Source organism: Scyliorhinus torazame, chromosome 14, assembly GCF_047496885.1.
Source record: "Scyliorhinus torazame isolate Kashiwa2021f chromosome 14, sScyTor2.1, whole genome shotgun sequence".
Lineage (NCBI taxonomy): Eukaryota > Metazoa > Chordata > Chondrichthyes > Carcharhiniformes > Scyliorhinidae > Scyliorhinus > Scyliorhinus torazame.
The window spans coordinates 121,866,960-121,892,999 of record NC_092720.1 but is presented as its reverse complement, the minus strand read 5'-3'; the positions used below and the strand labels follow the sequence as shown (position 1 = coordinate 121,892,999).

The 26,040-nt window shown below is 48.7% G+C and overlaps 1 protein-coding gene across 2 annotated transcripts in view; it reads right to left on the bottom strand.

Moving 5' to 3' along the window:
* The window catches only part of inpp5d (inositol polyphosphate-5-phosphatase D), a 212,564-nt gene that overhangs the window by 115,756 nt on the left and 70,768 nt on the right, over nucleotides 1–26,040 (bottom strand). For both annotated transcript variants that reach the window (XM_072474741.1, XM_072474742.1), the window contains exons 6-11: nucleotides 24,218–24,305; nucleotides 9,329–9,409; nucleotides 6,884–6,958; nucleotides 6,449–6,572; nucleotides 4,119–4,225; nucleotides 1,080–1,182 (exon numbers count right to left, since the gene is read on the bottom strand). In XM_072474741.1, coding sequence (XP_072330842.1) covers nucleotides 1,080–1,182; nucleotides 4,119–4,225; nucleotides 6,449–6,572; nucleotides 6,884–6,958; nucleotides 9,329–9,409; nucleotides 24,218–24,305 — 578 coding nt within the window. The remainder of the gene's footprint in view (nucleotides 1–1,079; nucleotides 1,183–4,118; nucleotides 4,226–6,448; nucleotides 6,573–6,883; nucleotides 6,959–9,328; nucleotides 9,410–24,217; nucleotides 24,306–26,040) is intronic.

Here is a 26,040-nt window from a genome sequence, read left to right as displayed (position 1 = left end):
TCATGTGCTTATAGGGCGTGAAGGCGGGAGTTGCTATTCAGGTAGGGGCTGCCCTTTTCTGATTGTGGAGCTGCCCTCTCCCCCCTTAGTTGAATCCCTTCTTCCCTCCTACAAGTTCTCTCTCTTAAACCTCCAGCCATTCCCATTGCCCATCTCCCTGACCTACCCAAACCCTCCCAGCCTAAGATCCCAGGCTTATCTGCTCCGGGGATCCAAGGCCTTCGGGTCCTTTCTTCTCTACCAGTCTTGGCAGCAGCCACTGGTGCTGCTGGGACTGGTGGAGATGCTGGTCAAGCAGATCGGTGGCATCTCCAGAGGTCAGGACCTCCACCCCAGGGAGGATTGGAAGTGCCACTTGGCCTTCATTCGTGCGCTCCGCAGTGTTTTATGGCTGATGGGCAGGGTGGTGTTGTGCATGACGGCTCCATGGCTCCACCTTCCTGAATAACCTCAGCCGGTACGGGAATTGAACCCACGCTGTTGGCATCGCTCTGATCACAAACCAACCAACTGAGCTAAACTGGCCCCCTTAATAGGTCATTAAATGCCCTTAATTGACTATCAACTGCTTGTAGGCGGGTGGTCCTGCCGACGCCCCACCCATCCCACCTTCAGAAAAATAGTGTGTGGGCTGATTTGTGCTGGTAAACCGGCATCCTGGATAATGATGTGAATTTACGCACCCGCCACCTCTGATTCTCATCTGGTGGTGAAAATCCTGGTCTACTTGTCTGATGCCTTCAGAGCGACTGCCCGTTTTAACAAGGCAGGCTGAGGATTTTGTTTAAGTGGCAGACGCAAGTAAAATTTTAATATGTCTCTCAAACTCCAAAGCAATTCGGTGGACAGTGGGGAGTTTGGAGTGTGTTCCACAAGGTAATGGCGATCTGGGAGAGTGTTGCACAGGATAGTTGAGAGCTGGAAGTGCACAACATTAGAGAATAGATACAGAGAATAAGTTGTACCGAATAAGCAAACATGAGATTGTTATAGGACTATAACTGTTCCCAGTACAGATGAATTGCAAACCGGATAACTCATCCAGCTCTCCAATACAGCTAGCCTCCAGTGCTCCTCACCCATGTTCCAGGTTCCAATGAAGACGTTGATCATGTCTGGCTCGGCAAAATCCGAATGTTTATTCTTCATTAGCTGCATGAGTTGGCAGAATGCTTCCCGCTTCTGGTAACAGGAAGATAGAGGTAAATGCAATAAACACCATGGGCCGTGCTCCGTTTTTTACTGATCTACATCTGCCGAAACAGCAGTCTTGAAGGGACCACTGGAGACCACCAAAGTGAAGGTAAGTAATGTTTCATTACACTTGGCTCCACAGCAGCATTCTGGTCTGCACTTTGAACCGCTTACCCAAACACGTTCGTTACCCCTCCCCCATTCTTCTCCTCCTCCTGATACACTCCCATTCCCCCCCCCCCCCCACACTCCCATTCCCCTCCCCCATCCAACTGTTTGCCATCTTGATCACCCTTTCCCCATCTCTTCCCCTCGCCCATTCGCTTCATTCTATTTACCCACCGTTCACCTCACCCCCTTTTGTCTGCCCCTGCCCGACCACATCTCCCCTTCCATTAACCTCCTGCTCACATACCCCCATTTCCCACCAGGCCCCACCCCCAAATTAGACACCCTTTGCCTGTTCGCATTCCTATCTGTCCCTCTCCTATTCATTGCCCTCCAATTCGCCAGCCTCCCATTTGATTTCTTAAATCCGTTTGCCCCCCACTTCCAGTTGTCCCTCTCTTCTTTTTGACCCCCCCCCCCCCCCCCCCCCACCACCACCACCCCCCACCCCTCGCCAGTCTTGTTCTTCTCCTCCTGTTCACCTTCCTCCTCACCCCCAGGATTTACCTGCGGCCCAGTCCCATGTTGCAGCCAACCAAATTGTACTTGGTTCCAAAGAGCAAACCACTTTGGGACGCCCGATAGGTGTCTACATCTTACTGTCACTATAAGATGAGGCCCAAGACCCAGCAATTCTTGGGCCTTCATCTACAGCGTATGTTCTAGGGTAAGACCAACCTTCTGGCCTCTGTATAACATAAACCCTCACTGATCCAAAGAATGAGAGTCAGTGATACTGTTACAGAGGGAGCTTTCCTCTGTATATAACCCACCTGGATGTCCTGCCCAAAAAGAACAAAATAAAATGTGCCTTAATCGAGGAAAATGCCCAAGACAGTTTACAGATGCGTAATCAGACAAACAAACCAAAGAAGGAGGAATAATTAGAGAGGGAGATTTTTTGAAAGAGAGGCACAGAGTGGGAAGGATTTAATTCCAAAATATTGGGTCTGGATGGCTAAAGGTGTGGATGCCAATGTGGGGTTGAAGCCATGAGGTAAAGACGAAAATACAATTGGAGGACACACAGGGCTCTGAAGGGTTTATAGGGCTGTGGGTGGTGACAGAGATAGGGAGGACCACAGCCATGACTGGCTTTCAAGCCAAGGAAGAGATTTTTTAAATTGCATGCATTGGAGGACCAAGTACTATTGTTGATTAGTGAACAGAGCAGTGAAGGGCGAGCAGTTCAGTGCAGGAGGTGGGCAGCATAGGTTTGAATGAGGGAAGCCAGCCAATGGCAAAAGTTGAATAGTCGAATTTGGAGGTAACAAGCAAGTGGATGAGGGAGGAGTGGCGGTGCCTGATGTTACAGGCGTGGAAGTGGGCGGCTTTAGTATTAAGGAGGATTTGGTGTCAGACGCTCAGCTTGTGGTGAAATAGGACGACAAGTGTTCTGTTTGAGACAGTGGCCAGGGAGGGTATTGGCTATGGTGAGGAATTTGTGGCAATTGGGTCGAAGACAATGGCTTTGGCCTTCCCTCTGTTTAATTGGAGGAAATAATTCCTGCAAGACTCAGTGTCAGAGAAACAATCTGACCACATGGAAGCAAAGCTTACAATGCTGGGGCAGGAAGAGAAGCTATTGCTGGAGATTCTTTGACTACAATCATATAAACAAGAATGGCATCCAACAAAGGGAATCTCACTGAGCTGGACAATCGGGAAGAGGTGCTGGGAATGATGGTGTGGGAAAATGCACTGGAAATTGCAGCAAAGGGCACTAAGGGTGAGGTGGGATCATTTCCTCCTGTCACAGCCACATAGGATGCCACCTTTGACTTTAGTTGGGTCAATTTGAGTGTCAGGGTTGGAAGGTCGATGTGAGAGTTCCAAATATGTAGGGGCAGGAAAGTTGGTATTGCGCCATGACTCATTAGAAGACTGAGAGGTGATGTTATTGGAACATATATGATCCGAAGGGGATTTGACAGGGTAGATACCAGGAGTGTGTTGCCACTTGTGAGAGAGAGAGAGAGAGTAGAGCCAGGGAGACAATGTTTACGAATTTGAAGTCTGCCATTTAAGATGGAGATTAATAGAATTTATTTTCTCTAAAGTGCATGAGTCTATGGAATTCTCTTCCCCAGAAAGCAGCAGAGGCTGTCAGTAAATTTAGACAGATTTTTGTGGGAGAAGGGAGTCAAGGATTATCCAGAGAATCCCTACAGTGCAGAAGGAGGCCATTCAGCCCATCGAGTCTGCAATGGCCCTCAAAGAGCTTTCTACCCAGGCCCACTATGGTAATGGCAAAGTGGAGTTGTGACCACAACCAGGACAGCCATGATATTATTGAATGGAAGAGCAGACTCGAAGGGCTGAATGGCCTACTCCTGTCAACTGATCCTATGGCCATAGATTCAAGGAGTGACAACATGTTCAAGGGCTTTGGAGAAGGAAGTCAGATTGAAGACGAGACAGTGGTTTGCAAAGGGGAAATACGTCAAGGGTGGAGATTTTGAGCAGGAAGTAAGGACAAAGATTTTGAAAGGGAAGAGGAAACCCTTTTATATTACCAGCCAGCACAAGATCCAGGAAGGGAAATTACATGGTCAGCAGTTCAGGGGAATAAAGTCAAGAGAGCAGGGGGTGAATCCCATTGAGACGGGACAGAGTAGGTATGGGAAGAGAATAATCCTTTACCTCAATGAACAGGGTTGAACACAGGAAAGAAATCACCACAATTAGAAAAAGAAATGAATTAAATGATTGGATCATTGACTTTTCACTTTGATAGCGAGATGCTCATGACAAACCTTAGAGTCAGTGAAGACATACTCTTTCCGTTGTGTTTTCTTCACCTCTGAGTCAATTATAATCACCAACTTGTTCTGGAACTTCTGCGATTTGATTAACTGTAGAACTGAGAAAGTAGTGTTGGTGAGAGGAAGCAGGGGCAGTTACGTTTCACCTCCTGCCTGAGACATCCAAGAGTTTGCATTTCTGGTACCAGCAAGTGCCGAGAGATAACCTGGATGGGCTCAGATCGATTTTGGGTACATTTAGCAGAAATGGGCACCTCATCTTCGAGGCACAAAGTTCCGGAACAGTCAAGAAGAATCAGTGACATTACAGACAGCCAAGGGCCATTAGTTATAGTATCCGCAAGTGTTAGGAAGTTGGGAAATTAATGAGGTTAACAGTGAACTTGAAATGAAAACAAAATAACAGACAAGTAACAAGACTAGCAAGCATCTAGACAAATAATGAGATTTGGTGTAGCCTTCATGCAGAAATTATTGAGCGAACCAGGCAATTATAACTGCACAAATGTCCCGGTTTTGTCAATGTGGCTCACGTCTTTGAGTTGATAGGTTGTGTGTTCATGTCTCACTCTAGAGACTGGAGCTTACATTTTTCTATGCTGACATTCCAGTGCAGTACTGCAGGAGCACCATCGGAAATGCTGTCTTTTCTATGAGGTGTTAAACCTTTTAGGTTGATGGTAAAAGGTCCCATGGCACTATTCTGACAAGGAGCAAGGGAATTCTCCCTGGTGGCCTGACCAATACATACCCCTCAACCAACATCATTAAGGCAGGTTATCCGGTCGTTATCACATGGCTGTTTCTGGGACCTTGCTGTCCTCACATTGGCTGTCATGTTTCCCATGTTACTACACTTCAAAAGTACTTCATTGGCTGTAAAGTGCTTTGAGAGATCCTGGGGTTGTGAAAGTGCAAATCTTTCTTCCTTACCAGGGCTACCTAAGGATCGATAACCATACAGAGACCCAACATAACCTGGAAGCTTTTTTTAAAAAATAACTTGAGAGTATCCAATTCATTTTTTCCAATTAAGGGGCAATTTAGCGTGGCCAATCCACCTATCCTGCACATCTTTTGGGTTGTGGGGGCAAAACCCACACAAAAACGGGGAGAATGTGCAAACTCCACACGGCCAGTGACCCAGAGCTAGGACCGAACCTGGGACCTTGGTGCCGTGAGGCAACTGTGCTAACCACTTGCGCCACCGTGCTGCCCTATAACCCAGAAATAACATGTAGACTCCCGTGGTCAGTTAACAGATGTTAATAACTGTACGTCACACCTACAGCAAAAAGGAGACACCGGCAACCATAAGGGTATGCTTAGGAAACACAGGGGTATTGCTGGATAGAGGGGGAGGGGTGAGGGTTGATGATGCTGTCATGATGGATTTTGTTTTCCTTTATTCTTTCATGGGATGTGCGCCTCACTGGTAAGACCCGCATTTATTGCCCATCCTTAAATTCTTTGAACTGAGTGGCTTATCATAGAATTTACAGTGCAGAAGGAGGCCATTCGGCCCATCGAGTCTGCACCGGCTCTTGGAAAGAGCACCCTACCCAAGCCCACACCTCCACCCTATCCCCGTAACCCAGTAACTCCATCCAACACTAAGGGCAATTTTGGCCACTAAGGGCAATTTATCACGGCCAATCCACCTAACCTGTACATCTTTGGACTGTGGGAGTAAACTGGAGCACCCGGAGGAAACCCACGCACACACGGGGAGAACGTGCAGACTCCACACAGACAGTGACCCAAGCCAGGAATTGAACCTGGGACCCTGGAGCTGTGAAGCAATTGTGCTATCCACAATGCTACCGTGCTGCCCAGTTAATAGCCAGTTAAGCTTCTCACATAGGCCAAACCCAGTAAGGGTTTTTAAAGCAATTATAGTTTCATGGTCACGATTACCAAGACTAGCTTTTAAATTCCAGGTTTTATTAATTCAATTTAAATTCCACCTGCTGCCGTGATGGGATTTGAACCCATGTCCCCCAGACCATTCAGCCTTGGCCTCTGGATTACTAGTTCAGTGAAGTTACCATGACACCACCATCTCTCCCTGTACGTGCTGCCACCTGATTGTGCTGGCTCAGTATGTGAACAGTAGGTCGTAAAAGGAAAATTGGCATCACAACAAGGAAAGTGGGGCTGTTTATATTCCTGAGTGCAGTGGATGTCAAGTGCACTGTATGTGTGCTTGAGAGACATCTTCAGAGAAGGGAGGAAAAAGTAATGGTGCAAATGCAGCCCTGGTTAAACAGGAATGCAAGAAGTGGACATAGATGTGACAGATCACTGATCAGAACACTTACTTCTGTTGTGATTGTAAAACTTCTCTTCTGGCCCATCCTTTGATTTCTTGACAATTAATTTCCCGTTCTCTATGTCCACCTTCAAATGAATTTTCAGGAAAATTCCAAAACTGTCTAATTTCACCTGAAAAATAGTGAGAATCCTCATTATTAAATCCGAACTGTTTAGCTATCCCTTACCTTCTCTTTGGTTGAACTCAAAACAATTACCTGCTGTTTGAAGAGAAAGTGAGCTTGTAGGTGAGGTTGGTCAATTTGCAAGAACAGAGGGGTTGAGGGCAGGGTATTTTTTAAGAGGGAAGGTTTTTATGATGTTCACTTCAAAAGCAACTTTGGAGAAGGATTGAAGGGAAGCTATGCACAAACATTCCATTTCAACGCAGCAGCTTATGACCTTGTGTTACTGGCAAACACTCGTTAGCAAAACATGCCTACCTCAAAAACAGGAGCAATTTCCACGTGTCGGTTTTGAACATCTGCGTCTGGTGACTCAGGCTCGTAATCTCTCACCTGCGCAAAATAATTAGGGAAAGAATGGGACAGGCGTTAATTGATCAACATGCTCCCATCCTATTCGGACCTTACCAATTTTGTCTCCTCTCCTCAGGTACTTCTCTCTCGTTTGGTTTCAGGTTCCACAGAACTTGTTCTTTCTCTGCCGCCTGACACAAGTGCTTATTTTTTCTGTGCCCAGATGTTATGGCCTGAATTTTACGTCCGTCGCTTGGGCAGGCACACGCCTGACCAGGAAGTGCAAGAAGGCGGCGGGCGCGTATCCTAATGTCATTGCGCACTCCTGCAATATTTTGGTCGGTGGGCACGCACATGAGCCCCATGGACATCCACTGACAAGCGTGCAATTTAGCCTTGAGGGGCCAATTGAACTCAATTTAAAGTGGCCGGCTGCTTTTACGGGTGGTGCATAGACCAATTGGCCAGGTGGCCTTTACATTTCAGCTGCAACCAGGATCCAGGGCGAGATGAACTACCCGGGCTGAAATAAAATGAACAAATGTGTCTGGGGACTGAGGTCTGTGTGTGATTGTGCTGCCGAGACATGGGTGCTATAGTTTTGACGTCAATATTTATTTTTTGCGGGTCAGCAGCTCCCTGAGACAGCTCCGTAGAGGCTGTCCCCCTGAGGGAGCACATTAGAAACACTAGGCTGCATTATCCCTGTTCTTGGTGCAGGTTCTCCTCCCGCTTTCCCTGGCAGCACTCAGCCTTTCACTGAGCGTGTTTCACGCTGGATGGCCAGCCAGCAAGAGAATGCTCTCCGGGGTCGACCGCAGCCAGGAAGGGGTTTCGGGTCCTCTTCCAAACCAGCTGAGTGCAACCGCCCGCAGGGTGAAAAGCCCAGGCCTATGTGATATGGAATTTCTGATACTGATAGCATATGTAGTGTAGTGATTGTCCTACTGGCCTAGTAATACAGACATCTGGACTAACAATCCAGAGAAATACAGGTTCAAATTCCACTAAGGTCGTTTGAGAATTTGAAATCAGTGTTAAAAGTTCCAGAAATAAAAACTTGCTACAGGTGTTGCCTTGGCTGGGAGCAAGCCATTTGGAAACCAAGAATTGCCATGCAGTGCTTCTGAGATTTATTTCTGTATGTGTAGCAAGTGACCATCTAAACCTTGTGATCCTGGGGCCAGCACTAGCGGAGTTTCCCTCAGAAACTGCTCGGGATATGGAATACTGGGTCATGATTTCATTAAATAGTTCAAATTTAATGTGGAACTATAATGAGCATTTTCACTACTGAGAAACCCTGATGATGGGCCAAAATCCACATCAGTCAAAAACACCGAGGCTGTATCTGTATCTCTCATATTTTGGCCTTTCCGAGGCCAAAGAGCTCAATAGACTTGGGGCGGAATCGGAGGCATATAAGCAAGGGAGCCATTGAAATGACTTTAAGGTGTACATTAGATTGGTTTTTAAACCTTAAAGAATGACTGTCAAAACTAATAGGTGATCCTGGATAGGACTGAATGAGACAACATTGTAATGATTGTACAAAGTCAATCCCCCACATCGGGCACAATGCTACAGCCACACTGCGCCAGAAAAGCAGCTCACCGTGACGCAGCGTGGCCGTTGAAAGCCGGGAGACCCTGCTCCAGGGATCTACCCCACTCGCAACGCCTCGCGAGATTCAATGCAATCTCACGAGACGTTGCGAGGTGAATCCCGCCCACAATGGCAATAAGCCTTACTCTAATGTGCAGATTCCCGAGGCACCTGAGGCTTTGGGATTCAATCCCTTCACCTCAGAGACCAGACGGCGGGGACCAGATGGAACGGGCCTCCAAGGGGGATCGGAGGTGCCCAGCTGCATGCCCTTTGGGCAGGGTGGTTCCCTGGCACTGCTGGTGCCACCTTGGTACCCTGTAAGTGCCAGCCTAGAATCCTGGCAGTGCCCAGGTGGCACTGCCAGCTGGCACTGCAAAGATGCCAAGCTGGCATTTTTTGTGCGTGCACGATTGGGCCGGGGTTGCCCAGCGTGGGTATTGCAGGGGAGGGGAAGGGGGGTGCCGGGGACCCTGCCATATTGCGGTCGGGCTTGGGGGGGCGGGGCGGTTGAGGATTCTTTCATGTGCCTCGGAGATCGGGATGCGATCCGATCTCTCGGTACAACGGGGAGATCCGGCGAGCAGAGCTCTCCATTGTAAAAAAACGGGGCCGTGTGCGGCCTCGGCCAAGCGCTTCCCGATCAGGCCCCTTATTCAACACGAGTCGCGTTGGATAGTCATGTGTTTCTCGGCACCGCGATGCCGGGAAACTGCGGCTAAACGCGCCCGCGAGGGGACTTTGTTCCCTTTTGGTGAGATCATGCCCATTATCTCTGATGCTGTTCGGTGAATATGTAAATACCTGGTTCTCTATGGATGAGAGCACCCTGCTCAGTTCTCCAGCTGTTGAAAGCAACCTTCTGACACTCGTGTCAGAAGCAATCTGAAAAGACATCACAATTAACAATTTATGAGTAATCAATGCTCCTCCTCTCCTCTCGTGGACACGTGGATTCATTTAATAGCAACTTCGTGGGCGGAATTCTCCCCCCCCCCCACGCCAGGTGGGAGAATCGCCGGGGCGCCGCGCGAGTCCCGCCACACCGCCCCGGCACCCGTACGCGATTCTCCACCCCACCCCCCCCCAAACCGGCGTGGTGAGAATCACGGCTGGCTGCTCGGAGAATCGCCACTCGCCGTTTGTAACGAGCGAGCGGCGATTCTCCGGCCCGGATGGGCCGAGCGGCAGGTTCCCGCTGGCGCCGTCCACACCTGGTCGCTGCCGGCGGGAACAGCGCGGGAACGCTGGGGGGGAGGCCTGTGGGGGGGAGGGGGTCCCTGCGCGGGGGTGGGACTCAAAAGGGGTCTGGCCCGCGATCGGTGCCCACCGATCGGCGGGCCTGCCTCTCTGAACGAGGACCTCCTTTCCTACACCGCCCCTCAAGATCCATCCGACATCTTCTTGCAGGGCGGTCGCGGGGAGGACGGCAACTACGCATGCGTGGGTTGGCGCCGGTCAACCTGCGCATGCGCGGATGACGTCATTTACGCGGCGCCGGCCGCGTTATTTACGCGGTGGCAAGGCCCGGCGCACGGAAGTGTCGCGCCGCCACTCCTAGCCCCCCGGGGACGGGAGAATAGGGGGCTGGGAGCGGCCTCCGACGCGGGAGTGAAACACTCCGGTTTTCACTCCGGCGCCGGGACTTAGTCTCCCGATGGGAGAATTGCGCCCCCTGTCTGGTTCTCACCAGGGGCGTCATTCTCCGCCGGCGGGAGTCTCCGTTTTGCCGGTGCCCGGGGGTTTCCCGACGGCGTGGGGCTGCCCCACAATGGGAAACCCCATTGACCGGCCGGTGTTACGGAGACTCCCGCCGGCCGGTCGGGGCAGAAATGTGGCGGGGCGGGTAGGAGAATTTCACCCCAGATCTGTGGGGTGTGTGAGCTTGAGACTCATGGACAGGTAGATCCCAATGAACAAGGAGGTATTCCTCAGTGAATGCAGCAATACCCCCAGTGAACAGAAAGGTAAACCCTGAGAATTAATTTCTGTGAGCAAAGGCAGAGTTAACCTCCAGAGATTTGGGAGGTAACCCCCAGTGAATGGAGAGATAATTTTCCAGCTGTAGAATCTTTTACATCCACTTGGGACGACAAATGGGGCCTTGAATTAATGTCACACCGGCTAGACGGCATCCCCTGACAGTGTAGGACACCCTTGGTGCTGGACCAAAGTGCCGTCCTGAATTATGTGATGCACGTGGAACTTAAACCCACAAGCTCTTGATTCAGAGTTGAAGGTGCTACCGCTGAGTCATGGATTACAAGTAAATTGGAAGCTACAGAGTAAAGGTCGACAACTGCCGGGGAATGAAGAAATAATCCTAGTAAGTGTAAGCTCGCCCAATGGATGAAGGTCATAATGGCAACTCTACATGGGAGTTAAAAACAAAGTGGCTGTTGCCCACATTATCTCACTAGGGGCTGTTTAGCACAGGGCTAAATCGCTGGCTTTTAAAGCAGACCAAGGCAGGCCAGCAGCACGGTTCAATTCCCATACCAGCCTCCCCGAACAGGCGCCGGAATGTGACAACTAGGGGCTTTTCACAGTAACTTCATTGAAGCCTACTTGTGACAATAAGTGATTTTCATTTCATTTCAGTTCTCACTCACACATTGAGAGGGAATATTAGTTGGTGTGCAGGTATCCCCTTTATAACCATCAGGATTGTGTGAAGACCCTTCAAGATGATACACAATGCACCAACAGCATACCAAAATGATTGGCTGTGATTTTACAGGTCAGCCATGGCTCTGTCCACAGACCAGAAAGTCGGGGATCTCGGTCAAGTCATGGAAGTCCTGATTTCATTTCACTCTCATCTTCCGCCCTAGCAGCGAAGAGCCAGTGATGATGGAATTGTGCAGGCACATTGAGTCACAGGGTCAATCAGGCAGGCATTGGGGGGGGGGGGGGGGTGAAGAGGATCATTTGTGAGGACGGGGTGGGGGGGGGGTGTCTTCCAGAAGGGGCGGGGGAGTGTGTGGGGCTCTCAGTGGGTTACAGGGTGTCCAATCAGCAGGGTTCTTCCCCACCGAGCCAGCAAGGAGGCCGTCATGGTGGTCTCCCCGTGGATCAGAGTGTCCACTCAGTGACGTCAAGAGTCCCTTGAGTGGCTCTTAATAGGCCACTTAGGCCTCAATCGGCCTAAAGTCAGGAGGGATCATCCGCCACCTACCCCACCCTGGGTAGAACAGCAGTAGCAGCAGGAAGGTGATGTGAACGGCACCATCCCACCACCATCCCAACCCTGTCTCATTGCACACTCCCCGTGACCCAGTAAGATCCCGGCCATCGTGACTGAGACCAAAAAACTTAGAGGCTTAAATTCTGAAGGAATAAATCATCCTGTGAATAAAACATTCGAGCTCCACATGAACAAAGAGTCTGACAGGAATAAAATCATCCCACAGATTTACCCAATTTCAGACATAACTGTGGTTGCCAACTCTGGCTGGGTATATTCCTGGAGGTTTTGTCACATGACCTCCATAAGACCATGAGACATAGAAGGAGAATTAGGCCACTTAGCCCATCGAGTCTGCTCTGCCATTCAATTATGGCTGATATTTTTCTCATCTTCATTCTCTTGCCTTCTCCCCATAACCCCAGATCCCCTTATTAATCAAGAACTTATCTATTTCTGTCACTCCCACCTGCATAACCTTTTATTTGCTATGGAGTGTCTGACTTTTAGCCCTTTCCTGAGGAATACATCCTTCCATTTCTAAAACGCCTGGCCAGCCTTGATATTGGTTTGTATTTTTATTCTTCTTCATGTTCTGTTCAAAAGGTGCTTTTGAATGCCTTTGACACCAACAAACATCCAGCTGCCCTTGAAGGTAAGACTTGAGATGGACAAACTCCCCAAATCGCCTACATGTTTTCTGTGTTCCGTCATTAAGTTAGATTGCACTCAGAGGTGACGCGTAGGACACCAGACCGTCAAACAGCCATTTGTACTCTCCAATGTATTTATGACTAATAAATAAAAGGTGAAAGAAAATGAAAATAACTTGCAATTTCTTTAATGCCCCCGTAATTGCCCCACAGAAAATAAATCTCCTGCACCTGAAGGCTTCACGGCAGACCTGGAGTGTCGGACACCACTCGAAACCAGCTCAGTAATGAGTCAGCACTTTTAAGGAGTGCAGAGGAGGAAGCTGAAAGATAAAAACTTAAACAGAGGACGCATTGTGTCACAGAGTCAGTTACCACCAAGCAACAATAGAGGGCTGTGACTGTCTATGGTGCTTGACGCAGCTTGGGATTAGGGCCCCGATTCAGGCTGCTCTGTAGACTCATTATAGATGGAAAGGCACGTTCCTACTTCCAAAATCTCATCCAGGGAAATCTTTTGGTAATCTGGTGTGCCGCAGGACGGGATAACGTTAAAAAACGGCCCTTTTGTAGCCATGGACCAAAAACCAATCATGCTTTGAGAGAAATGTAGTTAGCCGAATGCCTGCCAGAGACTTCACTACCAGTAATCAGGAAACACAGGGAGAAATCTTCCATTCTCTGCACAGGGTGTGACTGAGGTGAGAAAACTGGCGTGCAGTTCGCTGGCTGCACGGAGGGTTTTCCCTCCAGAGAATCAACGGTTTGTGCAGAAGAAATCTGGAGGCGTGGCCCTCCCTGGCAGAGCAGGGCTGTAAGAGGCCGGCAGCTGGGAATCCCAAGAATGACGCACCATTTTTAAACACCGTCCCAATCTCGGATATAAAACACAAGAACCGAGAGATCTCCCTCCCCACGCCCCCCGATGGACACAGGGGACACCCCCATATACACAAGGGGAACCCCGTACATGAACAAGGGGAACCCCCCCCCCCCTCCTCCATAGAGCTCCCCTTGGCACTGCCCGCCGGCACTGCCCCCTGGAACTGACCCTGGCTCTGCCCTCTATCCTGCACGGGGGGGGGGGGTGGGGGGCGGCCCCAGGGGACAGTGTTGAGGAACAGTGTCAGGGGGCAATGCCAGGTTTACGGCCTGGGCATGTGCCTCTGCCCCCCCCCCCCCCCCCCCCCCCTCCCCGGGGACTACACTCAACACATGTGCCCCCGGCGTGTTCCTTTCACCTGGTTCCCGATTTTGAAAAGTAGTTGTAAACTTCGCCAACGTATCGTCATGTCATGTCAACAAGGGGGTAATTCCAAATGCGGGGGGGACAATTTAGTAGGGAAGCCCGCTGACTGCATTTAAATGCGGTTCCCTACCTGTCTGGGCGGGAATCTAGATATGCCACTGGCAGGGGGAATCGGAGAACCAGAACTCGCTGGCAAAACTGCCATTTTCCGAATATCGCGAGATTTTGCATCCGCGTCGCCGTTTGCGCTTGTGGTGAGCAGGGGCACAAAGTCGCGGCAACAGATTTTTGATAGGCAAGGGAGTCAAGGGTTATCGGGAATGGGCAGGAAAGTGGAGTTGAGGTACAACCAGATCAGTCATGGTCTTATTGAATTGCAGAGCAGGCTCGAAGGGTTGAATGGCCTATTACTGCTCCTAAGTCCTAAGATTCAGGCCTACATTAAGGCCTGTTTTCTGATTCAGTGTAGCCTGTGGGTTAACCGAGGAGATGAAGCGTAAAGAATGCAGCATAAGAAAACCATGACTCCATGAGTAACACGCTTGCCACAGAATCGGAAGGTTGTGGGCTCTACGTACATTCTAAACACTTGTGCATAAAATCTAGGCTGTCTACACTCTAGCACTGAGGGAGTGCTCTATGGTTATCTTTCTGACAAGATGTTAAACTAAGGCCTCAGCTGGCACGTCAAGCACCTTAAAAAGATAATTCCACAACAATTTATTTTTCCAAAGATCAGAGGAGTTCCCCACTGGGTCCTGCCCAATATTTATCCCTCAACCAGCATTACTAAAAACAGACGATTGCTATTTCTGGGATCTTGCTGTGTGCGAATTTGGCTGCCGGATTTCCTACATTACAACGGTGACACTTCAAACAAAGATGCGGAGATGCCGGCGTTGGACTGGGGTGAGCACAGTAAGAAATCTTACTGAAGGCTGTTCTGAAGGCTGGGTAGTTTGCTGGGTAGTCAGCCTTCAGAACAGCGACCACGACACCACACAACCCTGCCATGGCAATCTCTGCAAGACATGCCAGATCATCGACATGGATACCACCATTACATGTGAGAACACCAGGTACGTGGTACATACTCGTGCGACTCGGCCAACGTTGCCTACCTCATACGCTGTAGGAAAGGATGTCCCGAAGCGTGGTACATTGGCGAGACCATGCAGACACTGCGACAACGAATGAATGGACATCGCGCGACAATCACCAGGCAGGAATGTTCCCTTCCAGTCGGGGAACACTTCAGCAGTCAAGGGCATTCAGCCTCTGATCTCCGGGTAAGCGTTCTCCAAGGCGGCCTTCAGGACGCGCGACAACGCAGAATCGCCGAGCAGAAACTTATAGCCAAGTTCCGCACACATGAGTACGGCCTCAACCGGGACCTGGGATTCATGTCGCATTACATTCATCCCCCACCATCTGGCCTGGGCTTGTGAAATCCTACCAACTGTCCTGGCTTGAGATTGTCTATGAATTTGTCTATATATATGTTTCTGGAACATACCTCTTCATTCACCTGAGGAAGGAGCAGTGCTGCGAAAGCTAGTGTTTGAAACAAACCTGTTGGACTTTAACCTGGTGTTGTAAGACTTCTTACTGTACTTCAAACAAAGATACTCGATTAGTTGCTTTTGGATGTTATGAAATGGCGAGAGCCGCTATTTAAATGCAGATTTTTCTTTTGAACTTTTGGGCATTTTCTGAGGTACTGCTGCAACTGGTCCACTGCCGTGATGGTTTCAATGGGTAAATGCACCTTCCAGAGTTGAACAGCCCCACACACTAGCAACGGGCTGGGTTTTGACTACCAACCCATACTGAGTTGGCTGCTCTCCGCTGGAAGGATTGAGGTTGCAGCTTATCTCTTCAGCCACACTGTGTCAAGGCCCAACCCCCTCGGAGGTCAGGGTGGAGGAGCAGGGAGCGAGAAGTCAGGGTTCGCTGTCCCGTGAATTTAACACCCACAGGGAGTGGTTGATGAGAATAGAACAGACGCATTTAAGGGGAAGTTAGACAAGCGTATGAGGGTGAAAGGAATAGAGGGTAACATTGGTGGATTTAAATGAGGAAAGACGTCAGGAAGCTCGAACGGAGCGGAAACACCAGCACGACTGATTGATCCGAATGGCCTGAACCTGTGCGGCTTTTCCAATGTAATGTACTGCACCCACTGAAAAATGCACAGGGGCCAGAAGCGCTGCCCTACACAGACAAATAGCCCACTGACAATCACTGCCTGGGTTCTTACCAATAAACAAGTAGTGCAACCAATCACAGAACACACCCAACCCAGCAGGAAAAAAACAGTTCAGACCATTATTTTTATTTCCCTGATTTTACTGGGGGAGGGATAGTTATCGGATTACAGTTTTTCTGTGGGGAGTCTGATGGGACGTCACAGTTTCGTTTTGCGAAGAACAGAAGACTCTTGCGAAGTAACAGAGGGGGGAAGCTGCGTGCGACACACTCATTCATTATTGGCCAAGACTTCCCCCTGAGCTATTTTTACTGACGCTTATGTGACTGTTTGTCGAGCATCAAAGAAGGGCAGCATGCAAACTCTTTTCTGCCGAGCTGCAGCCAGATTAAAAGAGATTAGTGTTTATTTTTAGAAAGGGAGCTGATTTGAAAGATAGCTACAGCAGGAAGTGCTGAAAGGTGCTTCAGTCATCCTTTCACAGAACATTCTGCTGTGGAGTGAAACGGAGACAAATTCGACGGGAACAGGTTCTGAGGAAAACTTAGGGAAGCCGGCTTTGCTCTTTTTGCAAAAGGCGGGGCTTTAAGTAGATCCTAATAGACGACTCTGAAAGAAATGAACAAAGTGGATCCTCAGGCAAATCATTCATCGCGATAAGCGAATAGAAAATACTAGCATTAACGTACAAAAATGTCCAAACTTTATTTGTTGAAGGAAGCAATAATCAGTAAATTAATTAAAGGACTTAAGGAATCCTGCTAATCGGAGAGCTAGGAGAGGAGCTTAAAGAGTTGGTCAATGTGATGGAATCTCACAAGGTTTCCATTAATCAAAAGAAGTGGATGGATAAAGGAGGGAATCGCTGAGATTATTCCAGGACAAAGCAGTCCGCCTGATTTGAATCCCATCCACCATCTCAGGGGAGTGTCCGAGGCCCAACAATCAGTTGCTTCATCAATAACCTCCCTTCCATCGTAAGGTCAGAAGTGGGAATGTTCGCTGATGATTGCAAATGTTCAGCACCAATCGCGACTCCTGGGATATTGAAACAGTCCATGTCCAAATGCAGCAAGACCTGGGCAATATCCAGACTTGGGATGACAAGTGGCAAGTTACATTTGTGCCACAAAAGGGCCAGGCAATGACCATTTCCTACAAGAGAGAATCCAACTGTCCCCCTTGACATTCAATGGCATTACGATCACTGAATTCCCCCACTCCTCAACACCGGGGCCTCACAAGGATGTGTGCTCAATCCTCTACTGTACTCCCTATACACACACACGACTGAGTGGCAAGATTCGACTCCAATTCGATCTATAAGTTTGCAGATGATACGACTGTGGTGGGCCATATCTCAAACAACGACGAATCAGACTACAGAAGGGAGATAGGTCACTTGGTTGCATGGTGTACCAAAAACATCCTCTCTCGAAATGTTGGAAAGACCAAGGAACTGATCATGCAACTTCTGGAAGTGTAGCACGGCACCCCACCCTCCCCCCCACCATCTATATCAATGGCTCCGAAGTGGAGATCGTCAATAGCTTTAAGTTCCTGGGGGGTCACCATCACCAACAGTCTGTCCTGGTCCACTCACGTTGATGCAACAGTCAAGAAAGCCCAACAACGTCTCTACTTCCAACGGAAGCTAAAGACATTTGGTATGTCTGCATCAACTCTCACAAACGTTTACAGATGTGACATAGAGAGCATCCTATCCAGCTGCATCTCAGCCTGGTATGGCAACTGCTCAGTCCAAGATCGCAAGAAACTGCAGACTGTGGTGAACTCAGTCCAATGCATCACACAAGCTTGCCATCCTCCTATTGATTCTGTCTACACCTCCCGCTGCCTCAGGAAGGCAGACAGCATAGTTAGAGACCCCTCCCACCCAGGCTCTGCTTCTTCCAGACCCGTCCATCTCTAAGAAGATACAGAAGTCTGAAGACCCGCACATCCAAACATAGGAACAGTTTCTTCCCCACAGCTACTAGACTCCTCAACGACTCTCCCTCAGACTGATCTGTTCCCTGTAAGAACACTATTCACGATGCCCTATGCTGCTTTTGCTCATGTATTGCTTGTTTGGTCCATGTTCCGCACTGGAACCAATCACGATTTGTTGATGTACCATTTGTCAATGTACTCTGCTGATTATTCTTTTGTGTACTATGTACCTACTGTGTACGTTCCCTTGGCCGGAGAAAAATACTTTTCACTGTACTTGGGTACATGTGACAAGAAATATCAATATTAACATCCTGGGGGTTACTATTGATCAGAAACTGAACTGGACTCATCATATTAAAACTGTGGCTACCAGGGCAGGTCAAAGGCTAGGAATCCTACGTTGAGTAACTCACCTCCTGACCCCTCAAAGCCTGTCTACCATCTACAAGGCACAAGTCAGGAGTGTAATGGAATACTCTTCACTTGCCTAGATAAGTGCAGGTCCAACAACATCCCTACTCCTATACTCTAATCCTCTCACTGTGAACATACTATTTGCGTTCTTTACTGCCTGCTGTACCTGCACGCTTACTTTCAGTGACTGGTGTACGAGGACACCCAGGTCTCATGGCACATTCCCCTCTCTCAATCGATAGCCATTCAGATAATAATCTGCTATCCAGTTTTTGATGCTAAAATTGATAACCTCACATTTATCCACATTATACTGCATCTGCCATGTATTTGTCCACTCACTCAACTTGTCCAAATCACACTGACGCATCTCTGCATCCTCCTCCCATTTAACCCTCCCACCCAGCCTTGTGTCATTTGCAAGTTTGGAGATATTACGGCCGAGATTCTCCGCCCCGCCGCGCCACATTTCTGCCCTGACCGGCCGGCGGGGTTCTCCGTTTTGCCGGCCGGTCAATGGGGTTTCCCATTGTGGGGCAGCCCCACGCCGTCGGGAAACCACCGGGAACTGGCATACGGAAAATCCTGCCGGCGGAGAATCCCGGCCTACAATTTTAGTTCCCTCATCTAAATCATTAAAATATATTGTGACTAGCTGGGGTCCCAGCACCGATTCCTACGGTACCCCCCTAGTCACTGTCTGCCATTTGGAAAAAGACCTGTTCATTCCTGCTCTTTGTTTCTTGTCTGCCAACCAGTTTTCTATCTATCTCAGTACACTATCTTTTTTTAATCAAGGTGAAGGAAGTAGTGAAAGGGTGGGCAGGTAGTGTGGTGGCTGTGTTACAGAGATAACAAACCAGAAGCCTGGTCGACTGATCCAGGGACACATGTTCAAATCCCACTACGGCAACTGGGAAAAGTTCGAATTCAGTAAGTAAATAAACTGGAATGAAAAGCCAGGGCTGGATTCTTACACCCTGCCTGCTGCAAGAACACCATGGGCGAGTCGCGGACAGTGGAGAAGTCCATTGACCTTGGGCGGGATTCTCCGGTCGCCAGACGGACCTGGCTGGAGAATCCCATCCCCAGTCTCAGTAATGGTGACCATGAAGCTACCAAATTATTATTTAGAAAATGCTCCTTGGGAGAGGAAATCTGCTGTCTTTATCTGGTCAGGCCTATGTGACCCCCAGACCCACAACCATATGGTAGGCTCTTAACTGTTCTGTGGAATGGCTGGCCAAACCATTCGATTGCCAAGAGGGTGGCTTACCACCACCTTCTCAAGAGCAATTGGGAATGGGCAGTAATGCTGGCCTTTGTCAGTGACGGGTACATCCTATGAATGAATGAATGAATAAAAAAAGTTATGGGTGAGGGATTTGGTGGGTAATTGGGATTGAAACGCAGGTGGGGACAGATCTATATAAAAGAATGAGGAGGCTTGTTGGACCCATTGTGAGGTTCTATCTTCCTGAAAAGAAAATCTGTTTACAGGCAAGGTGGCATTTGGAAACAGCAGAGACAGTTGTGGGTTAAGGATGGGTTTAAGTGTGATGTTGCTGCAGATTACAAGTCCTGGCATGCCCCAACATACATCTCAGGGGCACAATCTCTCTGATGATAGGTCAGATTTTTAGGCTCGGGTTGAACAAACAGGAGCACCTGCTTCACAAGAAAAACATTTCCTATTTTCCGTCACCTGCAGGTCGAATCTAACCTGTCTGCAAATTAAAAATAAACCACTCCAATCTTAATTTTAAAAAATTAATTTGTTTTTAACGTAATGTGCTCATTGTCCCTTTAAGGGCAACACAGCAAATTAATGGGACAGTCACCACAGTGCAGTACCTTACTAAATCACTGAGAAACATCCCAAGGGGATCCACTAATAATCAATTGCTTTGAACCACAGTTATACTGTTGTTAAGTAGCTGAAAAGGGAAGCCATTTTGTACCTTTGACACTGCCAGGTGGTCAGATGGCCTTTGATGTGTTATGTACTCTGGGATAACACAGGTTGTAACTGGATGCAGCTTTAACCAAAAGACACTCCAGACCTTAAAGTTAGTTCAATCTGATTTATTGAACCAGTGGCACAGTTAGCACAGTTCTCTATGAGTTCGACTCTCTGCTAACCTAAGTATGGTTACTCTGTCTGACTGAACCAGACTAGCTCTTAGCCACATGCTGGAGGTGTGATACTGTACATACACCCTGACTCACTCTGTAGATCTTCATCAGTGGAAAGAGGGGGAGTGTGAGTGCCTCGTGCCTTTTATAGTGAGATGCCACCCCTGAGTGTCCTGCCTGCTCATTGGTCATGTCCTGTTCTCTGTGTTCATTAGCTGCCTGTCTGTATATCATTATCTGCATGTCTGCATATCATGACAGTCTTGACATGCCCAAGAACAGAACAGACATGGCTGACCCCACCTATGCGTTCTTTCCCATTGGCTTGCTTGGTACGCTGGCCATTTGACTAAATTTCCTACGGTAATTTATGTTTCAAAAGCATTTTATTGGCAGCATCACAAGGTCACGAAAGGTGTTATAGAAATGCAAGTCTTTCTTTTTTTTGTAGGCGAGTAACGTCAAAGAGCACAATGCAATCCCTCTCTGGGTCAGGGAGACATAGAATGTTGCAGAGAGAAATGAATTCAAATGGAGAAGGGATTGTAAAGGAAAAGTCCTTCAATCTCCCCATGGAAATAGAGTGATGTACCATCATCAAAACCTAGATTGTAGTTATGAATCTTTGTTGCTATGGATCACCGTCTGGTATCTCGCTGTCCCAGATCACAGCAGAAAAGGAGGCCCTCGGGGCATTTTAACTGCTATTTCTGTGCAGTTGAACTCATTGGGGAGCACTGTTTGCGTCAAATTAATTGGCTTGTGGTCTTGCCATAACCAGCAGTGGAACACAAACAGAAGGTATGGAACTGGAAAGCACGCGACTTATGACGTACACATGCAGCTCACTTGGGCCCTTGTGCCCTGTGTTGACAAAAGTTTCCTCTCTGATCTGCTGTAGACACAGAACAAGGAACATTCCCAAAATCTATCCTACAGGCAGGCATAAACGGTCAATGGGTAATGCCAATATGAGAGAAGATGGAGATTCTCCTTCCTGTGATGGGGGATATCTCATTGCACATTCTGTCCTTAAGTAGCAGAGGTCAGAACGTTTCCCTTGCTAATTTGTGCTTCAACGGCGCAATTTAACTAAATGGGTTCAAAGTCCCATAGTGAGTGCATTTAGCCGCGTGTTTTCAGGCGCTCACAACACCGTGTAACACAACGTTATCCAACGTCACTCGGGTTAGATAGGCACGCGCAGCCAAGGCCACACGTAGCCCCGTTTTTTGCACTGAGGAGCTCCGTCTGCCGGAACTCCTTAGTGTATCGAGCGATCAGGATGCCATTTTTAAATGGAATCCCAATCTCTGGAACCCCCGACCCCCCCAAGCCCCAATTCACTGTGAGGGGATCCCCCGGCTCCCCTCCACCCCCCACACACACCCAACATCCGGCAGGGCACCCACAGCCCGATCGCCGCCACGTGGAAAATGCCAGCTTGGCATCTTGGCAGTGGCAACCCAATACCCTGGTGGTCCCCTGCCAGCTGGCAGTGCCACCTGGGCACCTTGGCCGTGCCAGGTGGCACGAGCAGTGTCAGGGTACTACCCTTCCCAAAGGGCATACACCTGGGGGCCTCAGATTCCCTGGGAAGCCCCCACAATGCCATTCTGTCTGGTCACCATTTATGGAGGCCAGTACTGAATGGTGCTCGCTCGAGGTCTCAGAGGCAAAGGCAATAGATCCCAACGCCTCAAGTGCCTCGGGAAACTGCATGTTAGAGTGAGACTAGCTGTCCAGCTCTAATATGCGGATTTGCCAAAAAGTGATCCTGCCCACAATGGGCAGGATTCACATTATAACGTCTCGTGAGGTCGCAAGTTCGCAAGGTGTCTTCCGGCTTTATTGGCGTGCTGCCTTTAGGGCGCAGCGTAGACATCCTAACGCATCCAATCTGTCTAAAAGTTGCTGCTAATTAAAACAAAATGCACTGAAGATACATCAGCCATCTCCCAATGTGAAGAGGTAACTCTTATGTTACAGTGCAATTAGAGGCAATATGTGTGATTGCCCTGTGTTATAACCCGTACGAGTACTACAGGGTCGGTCCACTTGGTCTTCCCGTGATTCTCGTTGAGTATGAGCTCCACAGCTGAGGGGCGGGGTCACCATCAGTTGAGCCATGGACACTGGGCGCAATTTACCGGCCGCGTCCCACCGGAATCGGGACGGGATCGGAGAGGCCGCTACTGGGATTCCTGGCGGTCATAACGGTATCCTGTCTACAATGGATGACACCCAGACTCGCATAATTAAAAGCTTTAAAGCTCACTTAGCTATGCTGCCGCCAGATCTAACTGACACCCGACGTGTACTGGCCTCGCCGAGGAGACCCCAGCTGGGTGCCGTTTAGCACTGGTCTCCACAGACGGGGACCAGGCAAAACAATACTTAGGGGGCTCTCCCAGGCGATCAGAAGCCCCCTGGTGGTTGGCCTCTGGCCAGGCTGGCAACCTGACACTGCTGATGCCATGCAGACAACTTGGCACTGCCAGCTTGGCACCCTGACAGTGTCACCCAGGTGCCACCCTGGCACTTCCAGGGTGGCAGTACCAAGATGCCTTTGCCCCTGCCAGAGGTCAGGCACGGGGTTGCCCTGTCAGGGAGGGTTTGAGGACCCCCAAAAGGTGGGTCCGGGGGTTGCATCAGAGGGTCGAGAGATCAGGGTGCCAGAGCTCCACTCGCTGGAGCTCCTCAGTGCAGGAAATGATGCTAAAATGAGCCCTGGAGGGGGGGTTCAATAGCGGGGTAGTTAGTGCTGGGAACAGCCCCGCTAATCCCGCCCAGAATGGACTCTGTTTGTTTTATATAAATCGTGCCCACTATGTATAAAGGCTCGGCCCGAGTGGGAGCCGTGCAGGGAAATCTCGACTGGGACCTGTGTATAGGTGTAAATAGTTTCTTGTTCAACAAACAGTTTATTTTAGCCTCTCGTATGGACACAATGACCTGCAATGAAGCATTGGGCAGGGTTTAACTCTACCTGCCAGTGCGCAATTAAAAATGGACAGGTATCTTACCCACCCAGACTTCAAACTTTTCCAGACAATTTGAGGTTCTGCAGGAGGCACAAAGCACATGCTAAAAGAAGGCAGCAATTTATATGACTCGGGGTCTTATTGCATCACTAGGACGCTGCATGCAGTGAAACCAGGGGGCCAAGACACCAAAGCCTGGAAACTGGGACAAAGTGGACCAGTAGCTCTAACGAAGGACAAAAATGCCCTACAGATTAAGGCAAACCATTATCTTCATGCAGAAGGGGCAGAAGTTCTGCTCCAGACTCAGAGAAGGAAATTTGCAGGGCTCCATGCCCTGGTGTCTCCGTCATCCTCATTCTCACTGTGATACGGTCCTGAATGCTCGCCACTTAGCTGCACGTTGGCCAGAAGTCAAGTGACCTTTCCCTGCCTAACACCTCAGCTCCACTCGGAATAGGTGGAAAATGGGACGGCGAGCATTAAAATGAAACCTAGAACTTAAAATAGCCTAGGCCTGAAAGTGTGAGTTATGTTAGAAGAATAGCCTTGAACTTATTGAATAGAGGAGCATCCATGAAAGAAGCATCCATGAAAGACCAACGTCTTATGTCCTCAAGCCCCATTTCCCAACCCTGTCGAAACCTGTTTGGCATTTCCATCAACCCCATTGTGTATGTTAATAATAACAATAATCACTTATTGTCACAAGTAGGCTTCAATGAAGTTACTGTGAAAAGCCCCTAGTTGCCACATTCCGGGGCCTGTTCAGAGAGGCTGGTACGGGAATTGAACCTGCGCTGCTGCCTTGTTCTGCATTACAAGCTAGCTATTTAGCCCAGTGTGCTAAACCAGCCCCTATGTTTAGCATATCACTAAGTGTGTACATTATAATGATACCGTACCTGACCCTGCATGCTTCCTCCAGCGGATGGCTGATTGTCAAGCAGATTCTGAGATGTCTCCAATGCCGACATTGTCTGGATCAGCTCACTGAAACACAAACACAGTAGACAGTACAATGCTGGACAATTTTTCTTCAACTCTTGTGTTACCGGATAAGAACAAACTGCCTGGAGTCTCAAGGCAGGGCACATTGCCAGAAGAACATGGCAGAGAGATGTGCACCAAAGCCAGTGAGTGCATTGTCCAGGAATGTAAATGTTGCTTAACAGCTCAATGGGTAAAGGCACTGTGCTGGATGGTACCCCATAATGCAGGTTCTGGATCTGATGTTTGATTTGTGCTGGTTTACTGATCTTAGCTATGAATGTAATCGAGGCAACCTGGCTGCTTGTCCCCCAGGAACACAATGTCCAGTCAGGGTCCCTGCCCATGATCATTGTCCAGTAACTCTTGCTGGAAAGTACGGACATTGGACAAAGGCCAAGGTACCAGAGGATGGTCATCACCAGAGAAAACCATACTCCAGTAAGAATCAGCTCTTTCAGGAGAGTAAATGGGTAGAGATAAAAATCCATAGTGCAAGCAAACATTTGTGCTCCCACCAGTCAATTAGCTCTTGTGAAATCTTTTCACTTTTCTCCCATGAAGAGGACTAGTTGACAGCACCGTATTTTACAGAAAGCAGAGGAACAATGGGCACAGGATGGAGATATGGAAAACTTAAGACGCTCTTACAGTTCAATCCAGTCCTCACATAAGTTTTCTTCACTCTCCCTGACTGTCTCCTTCTGTCATTGAACCCATAACTTCCTATGGCCAGGCTTTTGTCTCTGAAGTGATTGGGCCTGGATATGTCTTCCATTTATCTCCAAGAAGCTTGGTTTCCTGTTTCACACCATAATCTTGTTTTCTCCACAACAGCTTCTAACTTTCTGTAAAGAGTCTGTCCAAAACTTGAACCTTTCCCATTATCTGGAGCATTGCTAACCTCTGCCTTACACCACCAATACATGAGAAAGCTTGTCTGCTGGGTGACCCTCATCTCACCTCTAACTTTCTAACCGCGCTTCGCAGGATACCGTTCCTGTCTCAAATGACCCCAAAACAACGATCGCATTGTAAAGTTCAACACCAATTGTGCTGGCTCAGTAACTGGAAAGTGCTCCTGCTGCCAGTCGCAGGTTTACAACCAAGGCATATGAGTTCTAACTTGGATATCTGCACATCCAAAGGTGGGAAAGGGTTACTTAGTGGCAATCACACATTAATCATTGCCAGTTCAAAGCTCACTGCAGCTAGGTCAAAGGTCAGATGTCAAAAGTGAAGCAAGCATGATCCAAAATTGCTGAACTCTCAAATGGAAATTAAAGTGAGCTGTCTTAACATCTGAAACACTGCAGCCAGTTTGGGAGTGATTTACCAGTGTTATCAGTCCCTATTTGATATTCAGATTTATGCTTTGGATCTAAGGGATGGGAGCAGGCATTCTGTGAGGGGCAAGTTTTACTCTAAGTGTATCTTACCCATGTTGTCCCTGTCCGAGGACTGTTTGATGGGACAGTGTGGAAGAATGTTTCTAACTGTACCGTGTCTGCCTTAAGAATGTTTGATGTAACAATGTAGTGGGAGATTCGCATTGTATCTAAACCGTGTTGTGCCTCACCTTGAAGTATGTTATTGGACACTGTACAGGCAATTTTACTTTGTATCAAATCCATGTTGTACCTGACTTGGAAGTGCTTGATGGGAAATGCAGCAGAGGCTTTATTTGCGTCTAACCCCATGCTGCACCTGGCCTGGAGGTGTTTGATGGGACAGCGTA